The sequence below is a fragment of the Anticarsia gemmatalis genome, chromosome 4 (assembly GCF_050436995.1).
Source record: "Anticarsia gemmatalis isolate Benzon Research Colony breed Stoneville strain chromosome 4, ilAntGemm2 primary, whole genome shotgun sequence".
Classification (NCBI taxonomy): Eukaryota; Metazoa; Arthropoda; class Insecta; order Lepidoptera; family Erebidae; genus Anticarsia; species Anticarsia gemmatalis.
The window spans coordinates 5,941,603-5,956,921 of NC_134748.1; the positions used below are offsets into that span (position 1 = coordinate 5,941,603).

The 15,319-nt window shown below is 33.9% G+C and overlaps 2 protein-coding genes across 2 annotated transcripts in view; one reads left to right on the plus strand and one right to left on the minus strand.

Annotated features, from left to right (window-relative positions):
* Positions 1–1,822, plus strand: part of cv-2 (crosveinless 2-secreting protein) — a 47,080-nt gene extending 45,258 nt beyond the window's left edge. Inside the window, exon 8 of the mRNA XM_076113283.1 lies at positions 43–1,822. The gene's annotated coding sequence lies outside the window, so the exon portion shown is untranslated. The remainder of the gene's footprint in view (positions 1–42) is intronic.
* A 335-nt stretch (positions 1,823–2,157) lies between these two features.
* On the minus strand, positions 2,158–10,825 carry LOC142972296 (troponin C-like). The gene is made up of 6 exons (XM_076113284.1): positions 10,676–10,825; positions 9,056–9,086; positions 3,938–4,081; positions 3,367–3,486; positions 2,802–2,933; positions 2,158–2,453 (listed from the first exon to the last, which is right to left on the minus strand). The coding sequence occupies exons 1-6, from the start codon at positions 10,697–10,699 to the stop codon at positions 2,425–2,427; spliced, it is 480 nt and encodes a 159-aa protein (XP_075969399.1). The 5' UTR covers positions 10,700–10,825; the 3' UTR covers positions 2,158–2,424.
* Between the last annotated feature and the right edge of the window lie 4,494 nt (positions 10,826–15,319).

The window sequence follows — 15,319 nt, forward strand, 5'->3', positions numbered from 1 at the left end:
TTTGTAAGGATTCTTGTTAATATATTGCTCGTTTTGTTTCAGAGTATTATGAATATTTCGCAACTGGACTGTACGTGGGTTGCGTCTGAAAGACACAGCCAGCTTTAAAGGAATGAAGATCTATCTACTTAAACAGTATTCATAAAACTATATGTAGTTAGGTAAACAAGAATATTATAACTAAGACCACCTGTAAGCTCACTATTGCCTCGCCGATTCCGACCAGCGTTCTCTTACTCATTCCTCTAGAATTTATAATGTTTATTTAGATCGGGACACCGTACTCCCATAGCGCTGCAGGGCCTCTACGGCTGTATTATATTATACAAATTGAATCGCTTTAAAGGCTCGATATGTTCAATTTATTGTTTTTGTGCCTTCTTTGTGCTGGTCGTTAATTAAGTGATAGGCAAGCACTATGTTTTCGTTTATGAAGATAAATTAGTAATTTATTGCATTGTAATACTAAACGTTTCTGCAAAATGTGATAATTAGCTTTGAATATTCAGGCAAGAGGGGACGTTTGGTAAAACATAGTTCAAATTGAGATCTCATCTGTAGGTAGTTCTTTACGAAATCTTAGATAAATCTAGCTATCCGAAGCCAAGATGCTAAAGAGATTGTGAGAGATATGTATAGATGTACAATGTACATACATAACAAGTAGTGCATTACACTCTAACACTAAGGAAGAATAGCTGTTATGTTTTAATCGAAGACTCTTTGTAAAGCTTAGTTGTTAAATACGTTACCAATGAATTTTTAATATTTGACTTTGATGTATGTAAAATAATTATATAGCTGGAGAAATGTAAATGTGTGTTGTAAGGTATGTCCAGAATGTCCACGGTTCGCTCGGACGTGAGACGCCGCGGCGCGAGCGAATGCGTCACGTGGAGTTTATGTTTCTTGTGAATGTGCAGAGTGCCATCAAACGGCGGCTAAAATCTACTAAATTGTGATAATGATATCTATCATTGCCTCATTGTTCTACGATAATAACTTACTTATACAATATTTACTATATTTATATGTATGTGAATGTCCCTCAAATTATGCTCGTAATAATATGATGATATATTCCACAATATTGTATATAGGGTGCTTCATGTTAGTGTTCTAAGCGTTAATGTTGTCTCGTGCACGTCTCCTTATACTTCACGGTATAGTGACAAGACAGCTTCCTTCATGTTATATTATCGTACACGTTATTTATTTAGTAGATACTTACTCGTATAACAGTTGTAAAAAGCCGCTAAACTGTTAATTCTCTCTTCTCTTATATTATTTAAACTGAATAATTCACCAAGACTCCTTTATAATAACTATTACGAACTACTTATTTTGTATTATTAAGCAGGGTCTACGTTTTATGTAGGCTTTTAAGTTATTTAAGAGATTTATTTGATATAATTAATTTGATAAGAAAATTTTATGTTCAGCAAATGTGTCCATTGTTATTTAACTTACCTACCATGGGAATGAGTTCAATGAATCTTATTGATTAATTTGTAATGTCATATTAACAATGTAAAAGAGTTGCATTTAAATGAGAAAAAATATTCTTCTAGGCCTATGTCCTACATGGTAGGTAAAGATGAAAGCCATACAAAACTATTTTATATTAATGTCAAAGAATATGTTGAAATCTATAATGTGGTATTTGTAACTGTGTCATAAAGTAGTGAATAATCCTCATTCTGTGCGTATATTGTACACGTTCTGACCCAAGATACGATAACGTTATGAATGTTATTTACTTACTTGGCGATCCCGATTGAATGAAATCGATGAACAAAGAGTTACGTAATAAATAATAATTATTATCGAAATGTGTTTTAATTTGCCTCACTAATGTTAAAATCTTAAATATAACTGTTAGAATCGTAGTGTTATCTTCAATGGTCCCATTACTTGTCTCTGGCTAACCGCCAAATATCTTAAAGTTTTATGTCATCAAAATTATCTAGGACAATTTGGCGTCCGCTTTAAAAACAGGGGAGTCATTATATTTATCTTGAATAGAAATCTTAAGAAATGAAAATGATATCTCAACATTCTCGACACGAATATTATTTTAAGAGTTAGCGTTCTTACACCACGTTGCGTTCTATATCGGTCGAGTGTAGTGGTTTGTGCACCTCATTCAAACATAGGTAATAGAATAAAAGATTTATTAATATAAAGTAAATATAAACATTATACGCAATCACACACATCAATTAAACAAGAACAAAATATTATTTTGTACAATACATACATAATACTTTAATGATTGATCAATGAAATAGGTGTGATGTTTTCATTCCATCATAATGAAGTGATCTCGTCCAATGTTCCCAAGACTCGAAAGTTGAAGTACCGAAACGTAGATGCCTTATTATTAGATCATATAAATATATAAAAATGAATACATATAGATATTTATTCTCCTGTCATCATCTCCATGAACTCTGAAACAAGCACAGAAGATCGGTCAAACATTATAAGCATATACAAATTATTACTATTGGTTGAATGTCGATTAATATGCGCTAATGTTCAGCTCTACATAGAATTGGCTGATATCCACCCGCGGGTGAGTCACAGATAATATTTATCATGTATGGAATATACTACACTGATCTAGAAAGAGAAAAGGATTATAGGACAAATCTACTGCAAACGTGTAAAGAAGAATCTAAATGAAGAACTACTATAGTGTTTGATAACACAGCTGTAAACGATTTTTTAGATCTATCTAGATCGAGAAGGAAACGATTTTTTGTTGTTGTAGAAATTGTGCATAAATTAGGTAATACCATCGAAGTCCACAGTTCCGCTGCCGTCAGTATCGATCTCCTGGATGAGTCCGTCGAGCTCGTCCTCGGTCAGCTGCTCGTCCAACTCGCGGAGGATCTCGCGTAAGCTTGATGTGGGAATGTAACCGTTGCCTGAAAATAATTCCTTATGTTAATAATCAATTTTCGTAAAAACTGTACGTAGCTGTAGGCCTTAATGATAGTTTTCATACGTCCAACTATGAGTTTATTCAGTTTCCCGTGGAATGAGTCTTAGGATCAATGAAAGATCATCGGTTGTATAAAGAAGATTTTTTTTATAAGCTGTGAATATTGATTTTGCAAGTAAAATGTCTGGAGTAGAATGACATTGAATGTTTTTGAGATCATGTTACAGTAAAAATAAATTGATGATTCGATTGACATTGGCCTACCGTTTTGAAATTAATTGAGACTACTTTAAACAATCACGACTTTTATTGAGCATCTGGCATCTTCGCGCAGTAACTGTATGTAACATATACCTAAGTGGAAAATATTCAATCCAGTTGTTAGAGTAATGATGATCTGTGTTAGTTAGTCTCACCTTCCTTGTCGTATAATCTGAAAGCTTCCCTAAGCTCCTTCTGCATGGCTTCCGCGTCCTCTTCAACGATGAACTTAGCGGCCAGCGTCACGAACTCGCCAAACTCAAGACGGCCAGACTCTGGAAATATCACAACAAATATTATTTATATTCTCAAGTACAGTTGCAAAAATACTTATTTTACGAATCTCATTAATAACAGTAGTAAAAACTGCCTGCACTGCGTAAAGTAATTTTTGCTACGACGTCATTCGCTAGACTGCGTAGGTTTGGAACCTAAAATTGGACTTTACTGACCTAGAATCGTCGACATTTTGTTCTTATTCGATTTTTGTTCACATTTCGTTTTGTTTATAACTGCAATTCGTGGTACGCAATTTATTATTAGCCAAATTTTTTTAACGTGCACGAAATGTAGATATCATGAGTATTACATATTTAGATATTTTATTGATTTTATTATATCTTATAGCGCGGGGGCAAAAACACGGGATGTAGTTTCTGATTCAATTACAAAAACTAATTGAATTAACTAACATGAAATAAATATTATACAAGATATAAAACTCACTGTCAGCATCGACCTCTTCGATGAGTTCTTCAAGGATTTTCTTGTTGAATGGCTGCCCCATCATCCGAAGGATATCCGCGACAAAGTCGCATGGGATGCTGCCAGAGCGGTTGTGGTCGAAGCCATCGAACGCCTTGCGAAGGACTGGAACAAACGAATCTTGCTATAACCAATCCACTGGAACATTACGTAACCGATGTTTAGATTAAACGGCTGGCTATCAGCACCTTCGATATTGAGCATATGATGTGCCATGCTGTCGCTTGATACACTAGATTTGGAAGGTTTGAGGTAACTTTTTGGTACAAAATGCAGGTGGAGACTAGAAATGCAGTGTTGCACTGGCAATAAAACTAGTTAAACTGATCGTTCGACTGGGCGGTTAGCGATGAGATTAGGACATCGGTTCAATGCACTGAGATGTGGTGCGAATAAGTTGTGCAATGCAGCTATTTCGGTGCAGGAGCATGGTGCATCGAGCCGCCGCCGCCGCCGGCCGCCGCGTGGCGCATGGCTAGTATGTAGGACGACAATAAATAACAAAAACAACAGCAAGATACGGCTGCAGCATGCCATCGTATCAAACGTGATGCTCGAAACGATTAAAATAAACTATCATCAAAATATTCATTATTATTAATACGCGATACATTTGGTTGAACAAAACTTTCCAGTTCAAAAATAATCTTCAGGAAAATAGAATATATTATGTAACTATTCTGAGATTTTTCAAATAATTAGTAAATATTCACATAGAGTTTCCATTTCAGTAAATTGATTTGCTTGAGTTTTGCCTATACTAACAAAGAAAAAAAGTTTTTCTATTTCTAATTAAAAGATAGCTTGAGAAAGTTCCTTTAGTGATGTTAAATGGAACTTATGCATATTGAAAGTAAACGTAAACTCAGTTCGTTTCAGATTCAGAATGTAGAGACTGATAGAAGTATGCGTGTAATGTCGAGGTGCGTAATCACCGAGCAGTCACATCGCAATTAATCTTTCATCCATTCATGTTTACATTAGCGCCGCTTGCACAAACTACTTACCGTTCTTTACACTTACATATTTCGGCACAAGGTTTACGAGTATGACCCTAAACTATATATATTTCTGACGTCGATACTCTTCAAACTGATAATATGTACCTACCTCGTGATATAAGTAATAATCATTTCCTATGACTAAACGACTGTAATAAATTTTTCATCATAATTTTCTTGACTTTTAGTTTGATAGCCGTAATAACGCACTTGCGTCATCAAATTTCATATAAATATATCAAATGTTAGGTGGTTCACAGAAATAAATTCTTTCAGTGTTTTAATGACTCGCTTGAGTGATAAATAGAGGAGGTAATTTTTTGCTCTTGCTTTACGAGATGATACCAAAGGCTATATCTGTCACTTCAAAGTATACAATGGGATTGAAGTATGTTCATTGTCTTATAAAACACTATACTTCCATTTTTACGATTGATATTGATATGTTGACTTTTGATGTAAGGTGCGTCGGAGCTGCGCAAGCTCTCATAGAACGTTGCGGTGCGATGCGGCAGCGCGCCTGCCGTGCGTGGTTGAATTTTATGCGCAACCGTTTTAGACATGACATACTGAACGCAGCGCACGGCTACTCTGTTGCCCATATAACTGCTTCGTATCTGCACTGGGTTCTGTACTCGTCTTAATGATAAAACTCGCTTGAGTGAAACGAAGCAACACTCCATATAATTACGCAAACACGCAACTACGAAATCGTTAATCTTATTTGTATTGAGAATTACCTAAACTTTGCAAAGTATTTATGCGTCGCTTTCAATTATCAAATTAGTATAAAAACGCCAAGTGCATGAATCATAACACTCCTTTCAACTTGTTACAAGACGTAACATCCGTTGCGACGGGCTAATAAATCTAAATCCGTGGACGAAGCACATCTCACCGGAATAAGTTTCCTCAATTATTCTGAATGACGCGAGTTGTTTTGTGACAGGCGCAATTAGAATCAAGGGCAGAAGCGACAGTAAAACATTTTATAATCTTCTAATTACCGTTGCATCTTAAATAGTTCTTTATAACTGTTTTTTATTATCAGTAGACCGCGATAGCGCAGTTTCGACAACATTGTGCAGCTGTTCCATGATATTTTGGCAACAAAATAGTTTTAAAAACATGATTTTTATTTTTGCCAGTGTTAATTTTAATAGTCAAGAGTTCTTGGCAGTTGTCTCAAAGTCCCATGAGTTTTATTACATTTTTTCTAGATTTTAGCTGTTTATTAATTACCCACCCACGACCGTTGCTTGCGAAATCGCTACAAAGTGCTACGAACTCGCTACTGGTATATTGCAATCTACTGCATAGTCATTTGTGATTTAACTTTTTATTAATGGTATTATTATGGTTCTAGTTTGTTTTAAATAAATACTGTTGAAGATAATGAATGAGACCTTGTGCAGCTTCCACGAAAAGGTAAAGATCTAATATCGTAATGATATTCAATTAGAAAAGTTATATTATTAGAAGCAACAAATGTAATACATTACAATGATAAACAACAGGAGCGTGTTCTTAAAACGATGTGCCTATTTACTAAATTGGGAGTTACATGGGACAGCTATAAATCACAGTAACAAATTGCATTTAACAATATTTCGTGCTCTTGGCTAGTAATGTTCACGTCCACCGCTGGACTCGCATGATTTAGCTTCGTTGGCAGATACGTTTAAAATAACGTTTGTGTACTGTTAATTCCACCCATTTAAACTTTAATACGAGTATAACAGACGTAACCGAGTAGGCGGTACTCATAGAAGACCGAAATATTTAAAATATTAACTTACTTAATTTCACTTCTGAAAGAACTATTTATAACTGTGGAAATTCGTAACAGGAAAAAGTTATAATTATATTTTATACAAGATTTTCCAGCAACTCGAAAATAAGGGCATTGATATTAACCCAAATGACGCTAACCCAGTCAGAATTTACGCTTCAAATTAATGTAGTATATGATTTGTTTTCAGCATTTCATATTTTGGAGCGCAGAATGACATTTTATTATAGTATTATTTATTATTCCATTTAGTACCTACTCATCTAAGACATTTTCCCCGAACGCCAACAGTTTTCAGTTTGTGTATCGCAATGTCATATTGTTTATGTTACAGTGGATGTAAACAATGTGTGTTGTGTGTGCAAGCGGTTGTAAACATTACAAATAGCAGCAACTGCTCAAGAACACTGAAATAATTTTATTCGTAATAAACATTAAAGCGGCGGCACAGCGTTAGCATTCAATTAGTCATCGTTGGAAATATCGATAATAACTTGGGTACAAACTAGATATTTCGGAGTTCGTTGGATATTGGTTCCACGTTATTGGTTAAACAATGACGATAGCACGTTCTATCTGATTTCCACGGTACATTGGCCGGCTTCCAAGCGTGTTGCCACGCTGCCGCGCCCGCCCGCCCGACCAAACACCCAGCCGATTTTATGATACGCTCAATAAACAGCATTATGTTGCACTCTCTGATGTGTCAAGCAAGTTTCGATAACTTACGAACAGAGCGAAACCAATTAATTACATCGTCTAAATATGAATTCTATCATATTTAGTTGGGTTAAGGTTGATTTTATTTTATTTTCGAAAGCTTTGATTTGCTTATGTTTTGTATACGTGACTTCAGTTGAAATAACTCTATAACTAATGCGTTAAGTAGTATCAAATAAAATGTAAAATCTAATTTCGGGAGACAAACAAAAAGATTAGTTTATTTAAAGAAGAAGTATGACCCCCGATAGAAGTTGTGGATAATCTTTTATAATCTCAAAGAACATTAAAACGATTTAAAACATTCTTAGCGTTTGCGAAACAAACACTGTTAGAGAATCTTTATTTTTTCAGACGTTTGCTCAGAGAAAAAAATCTATTTTCTTATAATAACACAAACAGAGAGAGCATCCGTCTGTCTATGTTTACATAAGAAAACGGTTTCATTTCTCTCAGACAAGTTATTATCAATGCTTGTGAATTTCCAACCGCAATTTAACTTTATTTTATTTACGACATTTACTAGTTGGCAATGATACTACATTAAATAATTATTCTGTGTATGTAACATGTAGCGAAACACATTCACACTAGTACTGAAATTGTTTTTAACATTAAATTAATTAATAGGTATAATTTCTTATTAAATCTCAGTTGGCTGGCTGCGAAAGTGGACGTGTTATAATTAATTTATTACTATAAAATGAAACTCGTAGATCAAGCTGTTCACTGTTCGTCGGCGTCACTGTAATTATGAATAATGAATTGCTTTGTCGTCATATAATTGATATCGAGTATGGATCTTAATAGCCCTTGTTAAACATCAATAGGCTGCTTAGAACAAAGTATGCCCTTAATCAATATGTATTTTGTAGTATAATGTTGAATTTATTTGTTGATAATTGAAAATAATGAAAATGTATGAATGAGAGTCACGCATGGTGTATTTTTATGATAAAGATTTTATGCAGATATTGTTCGTTAATGATTGGAAAATAACAGTATTCATTTTGCACTAGTGAAAATAAAGCAAGAAACATTCTGTACTCAATTGTAACCATTTTAACACGGGTTCGTGAGATTATTTTATTCATGTGTAAAAAGAAAAGCGTATTTAACTATTATATGTAAGAACAATTCCGAAATGATTTATCGCTAATGAATTTTCGAGTCGAAATTCGATGTCTAACAATCCAGAACGACACAAGACAGTTTACAAGATAGAGTAATTTTATATAGGTATTTATGAAACTTTACAAATGTTTTAGGTTAAAGCCTGGATATTTTGGAGTCTACATTGTAGTAATTTTCCTTCCTCTATTTATATCTTGTTAATTAAAAACACATGCAAATTTTGAATAATTAATTTCTTTCGGCGCAAGCGTTCACTTTTATAAACTTTATCCTCTATTGTAGCGCTGGCTCTACGCCAAAACTGAGCTTGCGTTTTTTCATCATCTATGTAAACATTATAGCATTCACATTTTCATGTTTTATTTTAAAAAATCTTTATTTATTAGATGGTTCGGATTAAAAATATCTCCGGTATAAGGTTAGTGAACTTACCGGCAATTTGTTCTGCGGGGAGCTCATCAGCCTGAAAATAAAAACATAAATATAAAACATGACCAAGTGTTTAATTCATCGTAATAAAATTGTAGACAAATAATAGCCGCTATAAAGTTACGCGCATCTCAATGTCTGTCTGCATTCTTTCATTCAGTAATGTTTCATTAACTATACGCCCGCTGAACATAATGTAAATAGAAAATCTTTTCTAGATTACCTACGCGGTGGAAAATTATCGAGATGTCAAGTATCTATGCTAATAAATAGAGGTGATAGTCGCAAGTTTGTCCGTGGGATTGCGTTACTAAAGCATAATAAATTTATTTTATGTGCAATTGAAACCAAAATAGATGCGTTGCTCTTGCGTACTTGATACTCAGTTGAATCTGAGCGACGCGGAATTTTTTAAACATTTGCATATCAAATTGTGATGTTGTTCTAGTTTGTTGCATACCAACATCTTTAAAATATGTGATGTGCGCCACGTTAATGTCATTCCAACATGATGTTTATTAACATATTCTGAATTAACTTGTAGGTATTTACACGAACTAACGCAATAACTCAATGTTTTATCGTTAATACTGTTGGTGAATTACTAAAGAATTGTAAGTATAAGTCATACGCTACTTTTATGTTAGCTTCATCAAATATTATAAAAACATTAATTAACCAACAGGTAACTTATAATTATATGTGTTAAAGATTTATTTAGTAAAAAGATTATTATAAAAGCAGGAGAGTCTTTTCCCGTACTGTGAAAACCTGATTGCATTCAATTGGTGAGTATGGTTCAAGAAAATAAATAAATAAATCCATTAAATTATTAATTGCCAATTTTCTGTGCACATTACCCGAGGACGGCGATGCTTTAATATTTTTTCTTTGTATATTGTATAGTTTGATTAAAAATTTAAATTTTGAAAAATGCAATAAATGTAAATATTTAAAATTATGGTAACAATAAAATATTGATGTTAAAAATTAAATAAGTAATAGAACTGTAATATAGAGATTCAATTTGAACTTGTAATTAATAAGAAAAAACACTGAAGCAAAAAGCATGTCGTTCGGAATGCTCTATAATTTTGTTAAATAAGCATGGACTTGGGTTATATATACTTATTTTCTTTTTTTATTCACATTCTATCTGTTTACTTATTGTGTACAGATGCAATAACAATTTGAAACTCTATTTTAATTCCTAAATAGTTATCAATCCAGAAATGTTCAGCTCTATCAAACAACTTTCAATGTACCAAAAAAAAATGTTTGAAAGACATACTTAGACATATGGACAATGTTACTTGTCTTGAATACGACAATACGTCCATTAAAATGTTAGAAAAATAAAAAAATAATAACGCTAAGTTAGTTGTCAGTCCCGCGACTGGTGTCAATCAACCGCGATATTGTTCGGGTATTTACTACGAACACACGCCCGCAGTGACAGCACCTGTTAGCGTCCACTCATCAGCTTTCACTATTTGTTTTCTTCTCAAATATCCATTCATATTTCATTTCCGAAAATTAGTAACGTATTCAAACGCACGCATTTTTTGTTTATTATTTAAATAATGTTAAACTGATTTTATTTCATTCTTTGGAGACACCTACCCAGTCTTCAGTATCCAGAACCATGTTTGATGTCACTAGTTAACACTATGAGACGCACAACACGACTGCCCGCTAGTCTGAAGTTTCCAGCGTTCAGGGTTATTTCTGCTGCCTCACGGGTTAGGCTGGCCTTTCTGATACTTTCATATATACGGGCGGGAGAGCGGCGGGCGGGGGGCGCCGGCGGCCCCTTTGGCCCCCGAGTCCTCCCCGGTTTCCTGCGCCGACGCCGACCAATCGCGTGAGCCTCAAACGGCAGGATGCTAAAGTATTTTTAGTAGAAACGTGGTTATGAAAAACGTAAACAAGCGGTGCGTGCGATGCCGGAGCGTGTAATGTACCGCCCGCCCCCCATAACCTCGCCGCCCGCCTAAATGAGCCCGCTACAGTTCTGTCATAAATGAGAATAATTAGGTATAATTTTAAAGCCGTTTTTCATGTGTAGGACGTGTGTTATTATGATGTAAAGGAAATTGCAGTATTTCTTTTATCGACTGCGCTGTTATTAATTATTATAGAAATAAATTCTATTAGTACCGGCTCACTTTGTTACTACCTCTACCTACGTATTTCTGAGAACCGAGAAATATTTTCTGAGTTTTGTTAGTGCAGTTATTTTACTTTTCTGCGAAATTTGCAAGAAACAATGTGTTTTTGCAGTCGTTACTACCTTAGGAGAGAGTATATAAATCATTCTATCAGTAGGAATTAGTCACCACGGCTGTACGTGTTAATTGGACAAGTGAGTAATTATAATGTAGGTACGTGAATTAATTCGAGCCCACGCAATGAGTGGTCTATTTTATTTAGTGGCGTCAATTGTTACGGGATATCATTTCTGCGCTATAAAAATTGAGACTAGAGTAAAAAATTACATCACTATCCCGGTTCGAGAGTAGACGGGACATTGTATGAAGATATCGATGGCTACTACTAGCTACTGGCTGTTGAAAATCTTTACACACAACGTACACCTGCTCATGGTACCTAGTTTGTTTTCATGTGCCGCAAAGAAACAAGTTATTTACGGAGTTTACCAGAATTTCTGTACGTGTATGTTTTTAAGTTAAACAATCCGGGATGATTTGGAACGAAGGACAAACAAACAATCATGGATCATGAGATAAACGAACGTCAAGTCTATGATTAAGACAAATTAAAAAGTTTTAAGATTAGTATTTAAGGATAGTTTCATGCTGATAAAATAAGCACTGGACAACACACCAAAAATACATATATATATATATATATATATATACATATATATACATAATATATATATATACATATTTGTACATATTTTTAGAAATTCAAATACTTATCTATGCACTGTTATTCGAATGTAGTTCATGCAGATCTTATGAAATAATAAAATGAAAATCCATCAGTAAATGTCTGAGATTAAAAAACTAGAAGTCTTTATAACTGCAAACAGAAAACCAGTGTTTGCAGTTTAAAAGAAAACGGACTCTACCTAGGTAATGCTAAACATTCTACTAAAGTAATAGTTTCGGTAAATAGGTAACGCTGTAGTGTCTTCTGTAAGTAAATAACAAAGCCTCATGATTTTACTGCATAAATTCATGATCACCTTGCTATTTCTCTATAAGATTAACAGTCAAATCATGGTTGATAACCAATACTTTGTCCGTCGCATTAGATACACAGCGAAAACTAGATCTATAGATTATAATCGTGTGTGACAAATGTAAATCTGTCGGCTCCAATTTGTCTCGGAAATGTATGAAAAATCCTCAGTATTTTATTGGAAAGATTTTTTTTGATATAGAGATATTACGATGTAGGTATAAATACATTTATGTAGGAAACACAAGTATTGCTTTACTATCTTCGGGAAAATATGAACATTTTTGAGTTTCTATGATAGTTTGAAAGGGCCATTGATAAACTTGTGATCTTGAGAATTACTTTAAATACTAATATATTATATTCTGTTCGTAGAAGCCAAAACATTGAGAAGAGAAGTTAACACTTCAATGACAAGGTATTTTGGTTGAACTTCGTTTTAGGTAGTTTATCAATAAAAAATAATAAATGTGACACGAAAACACATTTGAAAAGTGACAATCCATCATCACGCAGATGATGCATATATGTTAAAGTGAATGGAGAATTGGCACAAAATTAGTTGGTGGCAATAACGTCCTTTCGACCCTCGAGCGTTCACCTGGAGCGCACCAGAAAAAGTATTTGGAACAATGACGTATTTCTTGTATTTACTTATTTTTTTGTTAATAAATCCTTGTCCCGCGTAATGCACAGCTATTTATATTTTTCCGTGTATTTTGGTACGATTTCACTCTGATTCATTTCGTTTGTATTTTCTTACTCCATAAATTTTTCAAAGTCTCATTTCTGCGGAGGAAAAGTTTGTATAAGAAGTGCGTTTCAGTCCACAGTGATTGATTTATGATGAGTCTAAAAGTAGGGAAATACTCAGCAATGATATATTTTCCAAATTAATTACTTATGATGTATGATTAGAAAATTATCAAAATGATTCTGAAATTCTTAAGTCAATATTATCTTACTAACATGTCCGCGATAAAAAATGTGATTCGAAGAAGTGTTTTTATACACAACATGTGGGCTATGTAACATTAAGGAGAATGTTGCCAAACATTAGTCTGCCTATCCGTCATCAGTTGATTGTTTAACTAAACGTTTGCGCAAATATACACTATATTTATTTTGGATTCCTAAACTCGAATTTACAATGTCATCGTGGATGGAGACGGACATATAATTTACATTTTATCTGGTCAATGCAGAGACGAGACCAGTATACACCGTAAAATATAATAATAATATTAATACAACTGTGACAGTGCCTCTTATTCTTCTATGTATTAATAACTCTGTGATATTTCAACAGGTTCAAATCCAGATAACATAATTTATTCGTAATAGTGTAGAAATTAAATAATGTTATATAAATTTATAGCTTGTGTGTGCAAGAGAGTAACGTTATTCAGTGGTGTAATGTAATGGGCGGGTGCCAATACAAATGTACTGACCATAAATCAATCCCATTTTTATGAGTACTGGAAAACTCGAGACAGGTTATTTTGAGCAACAGTTATGAAGTCCGCAGTTCGTAAAACAATTTGAATTCAGGACGATCGTAACTACGTGTTCAATGGAAGAATTATACGCATGTGGAAATAATTTGGCGAGTTTATGGATAATATGTTTACTGTCGGCTCCCTGTCTCTGTAAAGGGAACAAATTGTGGAATTGACGATACTTGGTAGGTCTTCGCAAGTATCGTTAAATAAATACGGTTCATATAAAGTATAAATTATAAGGATGTCGCACTAAATGTCTTAGCAATCTTGGCACCCTTGTAGTAGAGTGTATTAATCTCTATCGATGCTAACTATTCATGTAAACTGTGGACAAAAAAAATCCAAAACACGTATCTATTTCTTTTAAGAGCGAGCGATTAAAAATCCTCTAAACAAATAAGAATGCCGTGAATATAAAATAGGTACAATCATATTTTTCGCTATTTTCCGATTTGATTTCTAATTTCGTTAATCTGAACGAAAGCAAGCCACTGAAATGTTTCATAGTGGTTCAATGACCCATGTAATAATTTTGTCTCATGTGAGCTTAAATTCAAAGGGTCATAAAATTTCTTATTCACAAATTAATTTTGACTTCACCAACAGATCGTGTCGTCTCTTACAGTAAAAACAATTTTAACACATATTATTTATATTTTATCACTTATTTTAACGCGTGGTTTTTATTTTAATGAAGTAATTTTCGATATCATTAAAATCAAATGAAAGTTATTGAAAACTGTTATAGACTTTTAATAGCGGCTATAATATATTCGTGGGGTTTCATTCGTTGACTTCGAGCGGGATTGGCAACCGCAACCTCAGACCGTCACGATCATAAATATTCTAGTAGAGTCTCATACCCAGTTTATACAAGCGATTGCTCGACACAGGATGTAAAGTGCGTCTGTGACAGCCCTAGCTACTTGTGCATTGTACCGCTATTCTTAACCCTGAGAAGGTAATGTAGATAAAGGAAATTGCCTCTGTAAGGATTTATGTTAAGGATCGTAACAACTGTAATTTATCCGTGACCGACCATTATGCTCGTTCTACAATATTGCGAAAACATGGCGCAGTAGGTATGTACTTACATATCTACCACTGTACTTACTTTAGTAGTACAGTAATCAAAATACAGAACATCTGACACATGATTCTGCGTAAAAATAAAAATATTTTATTATTACAGTAACATCATACGGTGAGACGTCTAGAGTGACAAGCTGACAGACAGCCGTGCTCACTATTTAATGTAACATCTTGATTTCTCGAACTAGAGCGGTAGAGCCGGTAGATAGAGCAATGAATAAAATATATATCTTTCTAGGAATATAAACAGGCATCTTATTAAAGGGAATTTAATTTGTACAAAAATATATTGAAATTATAGCATTACACTACTTTATACCAATACCATGAAGGTTGAAGGTTGTCTCGTCGTTAACGTTTTAACATTAAATAAAGTTTAAAAAATAAATAACATTATTACACATTAATGTCTAATAAATATACATGGCAACAGTTTTTCTTAATAAACTGACAACGTGCACCT

What these genes read in the sequence shown, in the direction of transcription:
- LOC142972296 (XM_076113284.1), bottom strand. Translation starts at nt 10,699, where the DNA reads ATGGTTCTGGATACTGAAGACTGG. An exon ending in TTCTGGATACTGAAGACTGG is followed by an intron (nt 9,087 to 10,675) that starts GTAGGTGTCTCC and finishes TTTTATTTTCAG; the next exon opens with GCTGATGAGCTCCCCGCAGA. An exon ending in CGGAACTGTGGACTTCGATG is followed by an intron (nt 2,454 to 2,801) that starts GTATTACCTAAT and finishes TGCTTGTTTCAG; the next exon opens with AGTTCATGGAGATGATGACA.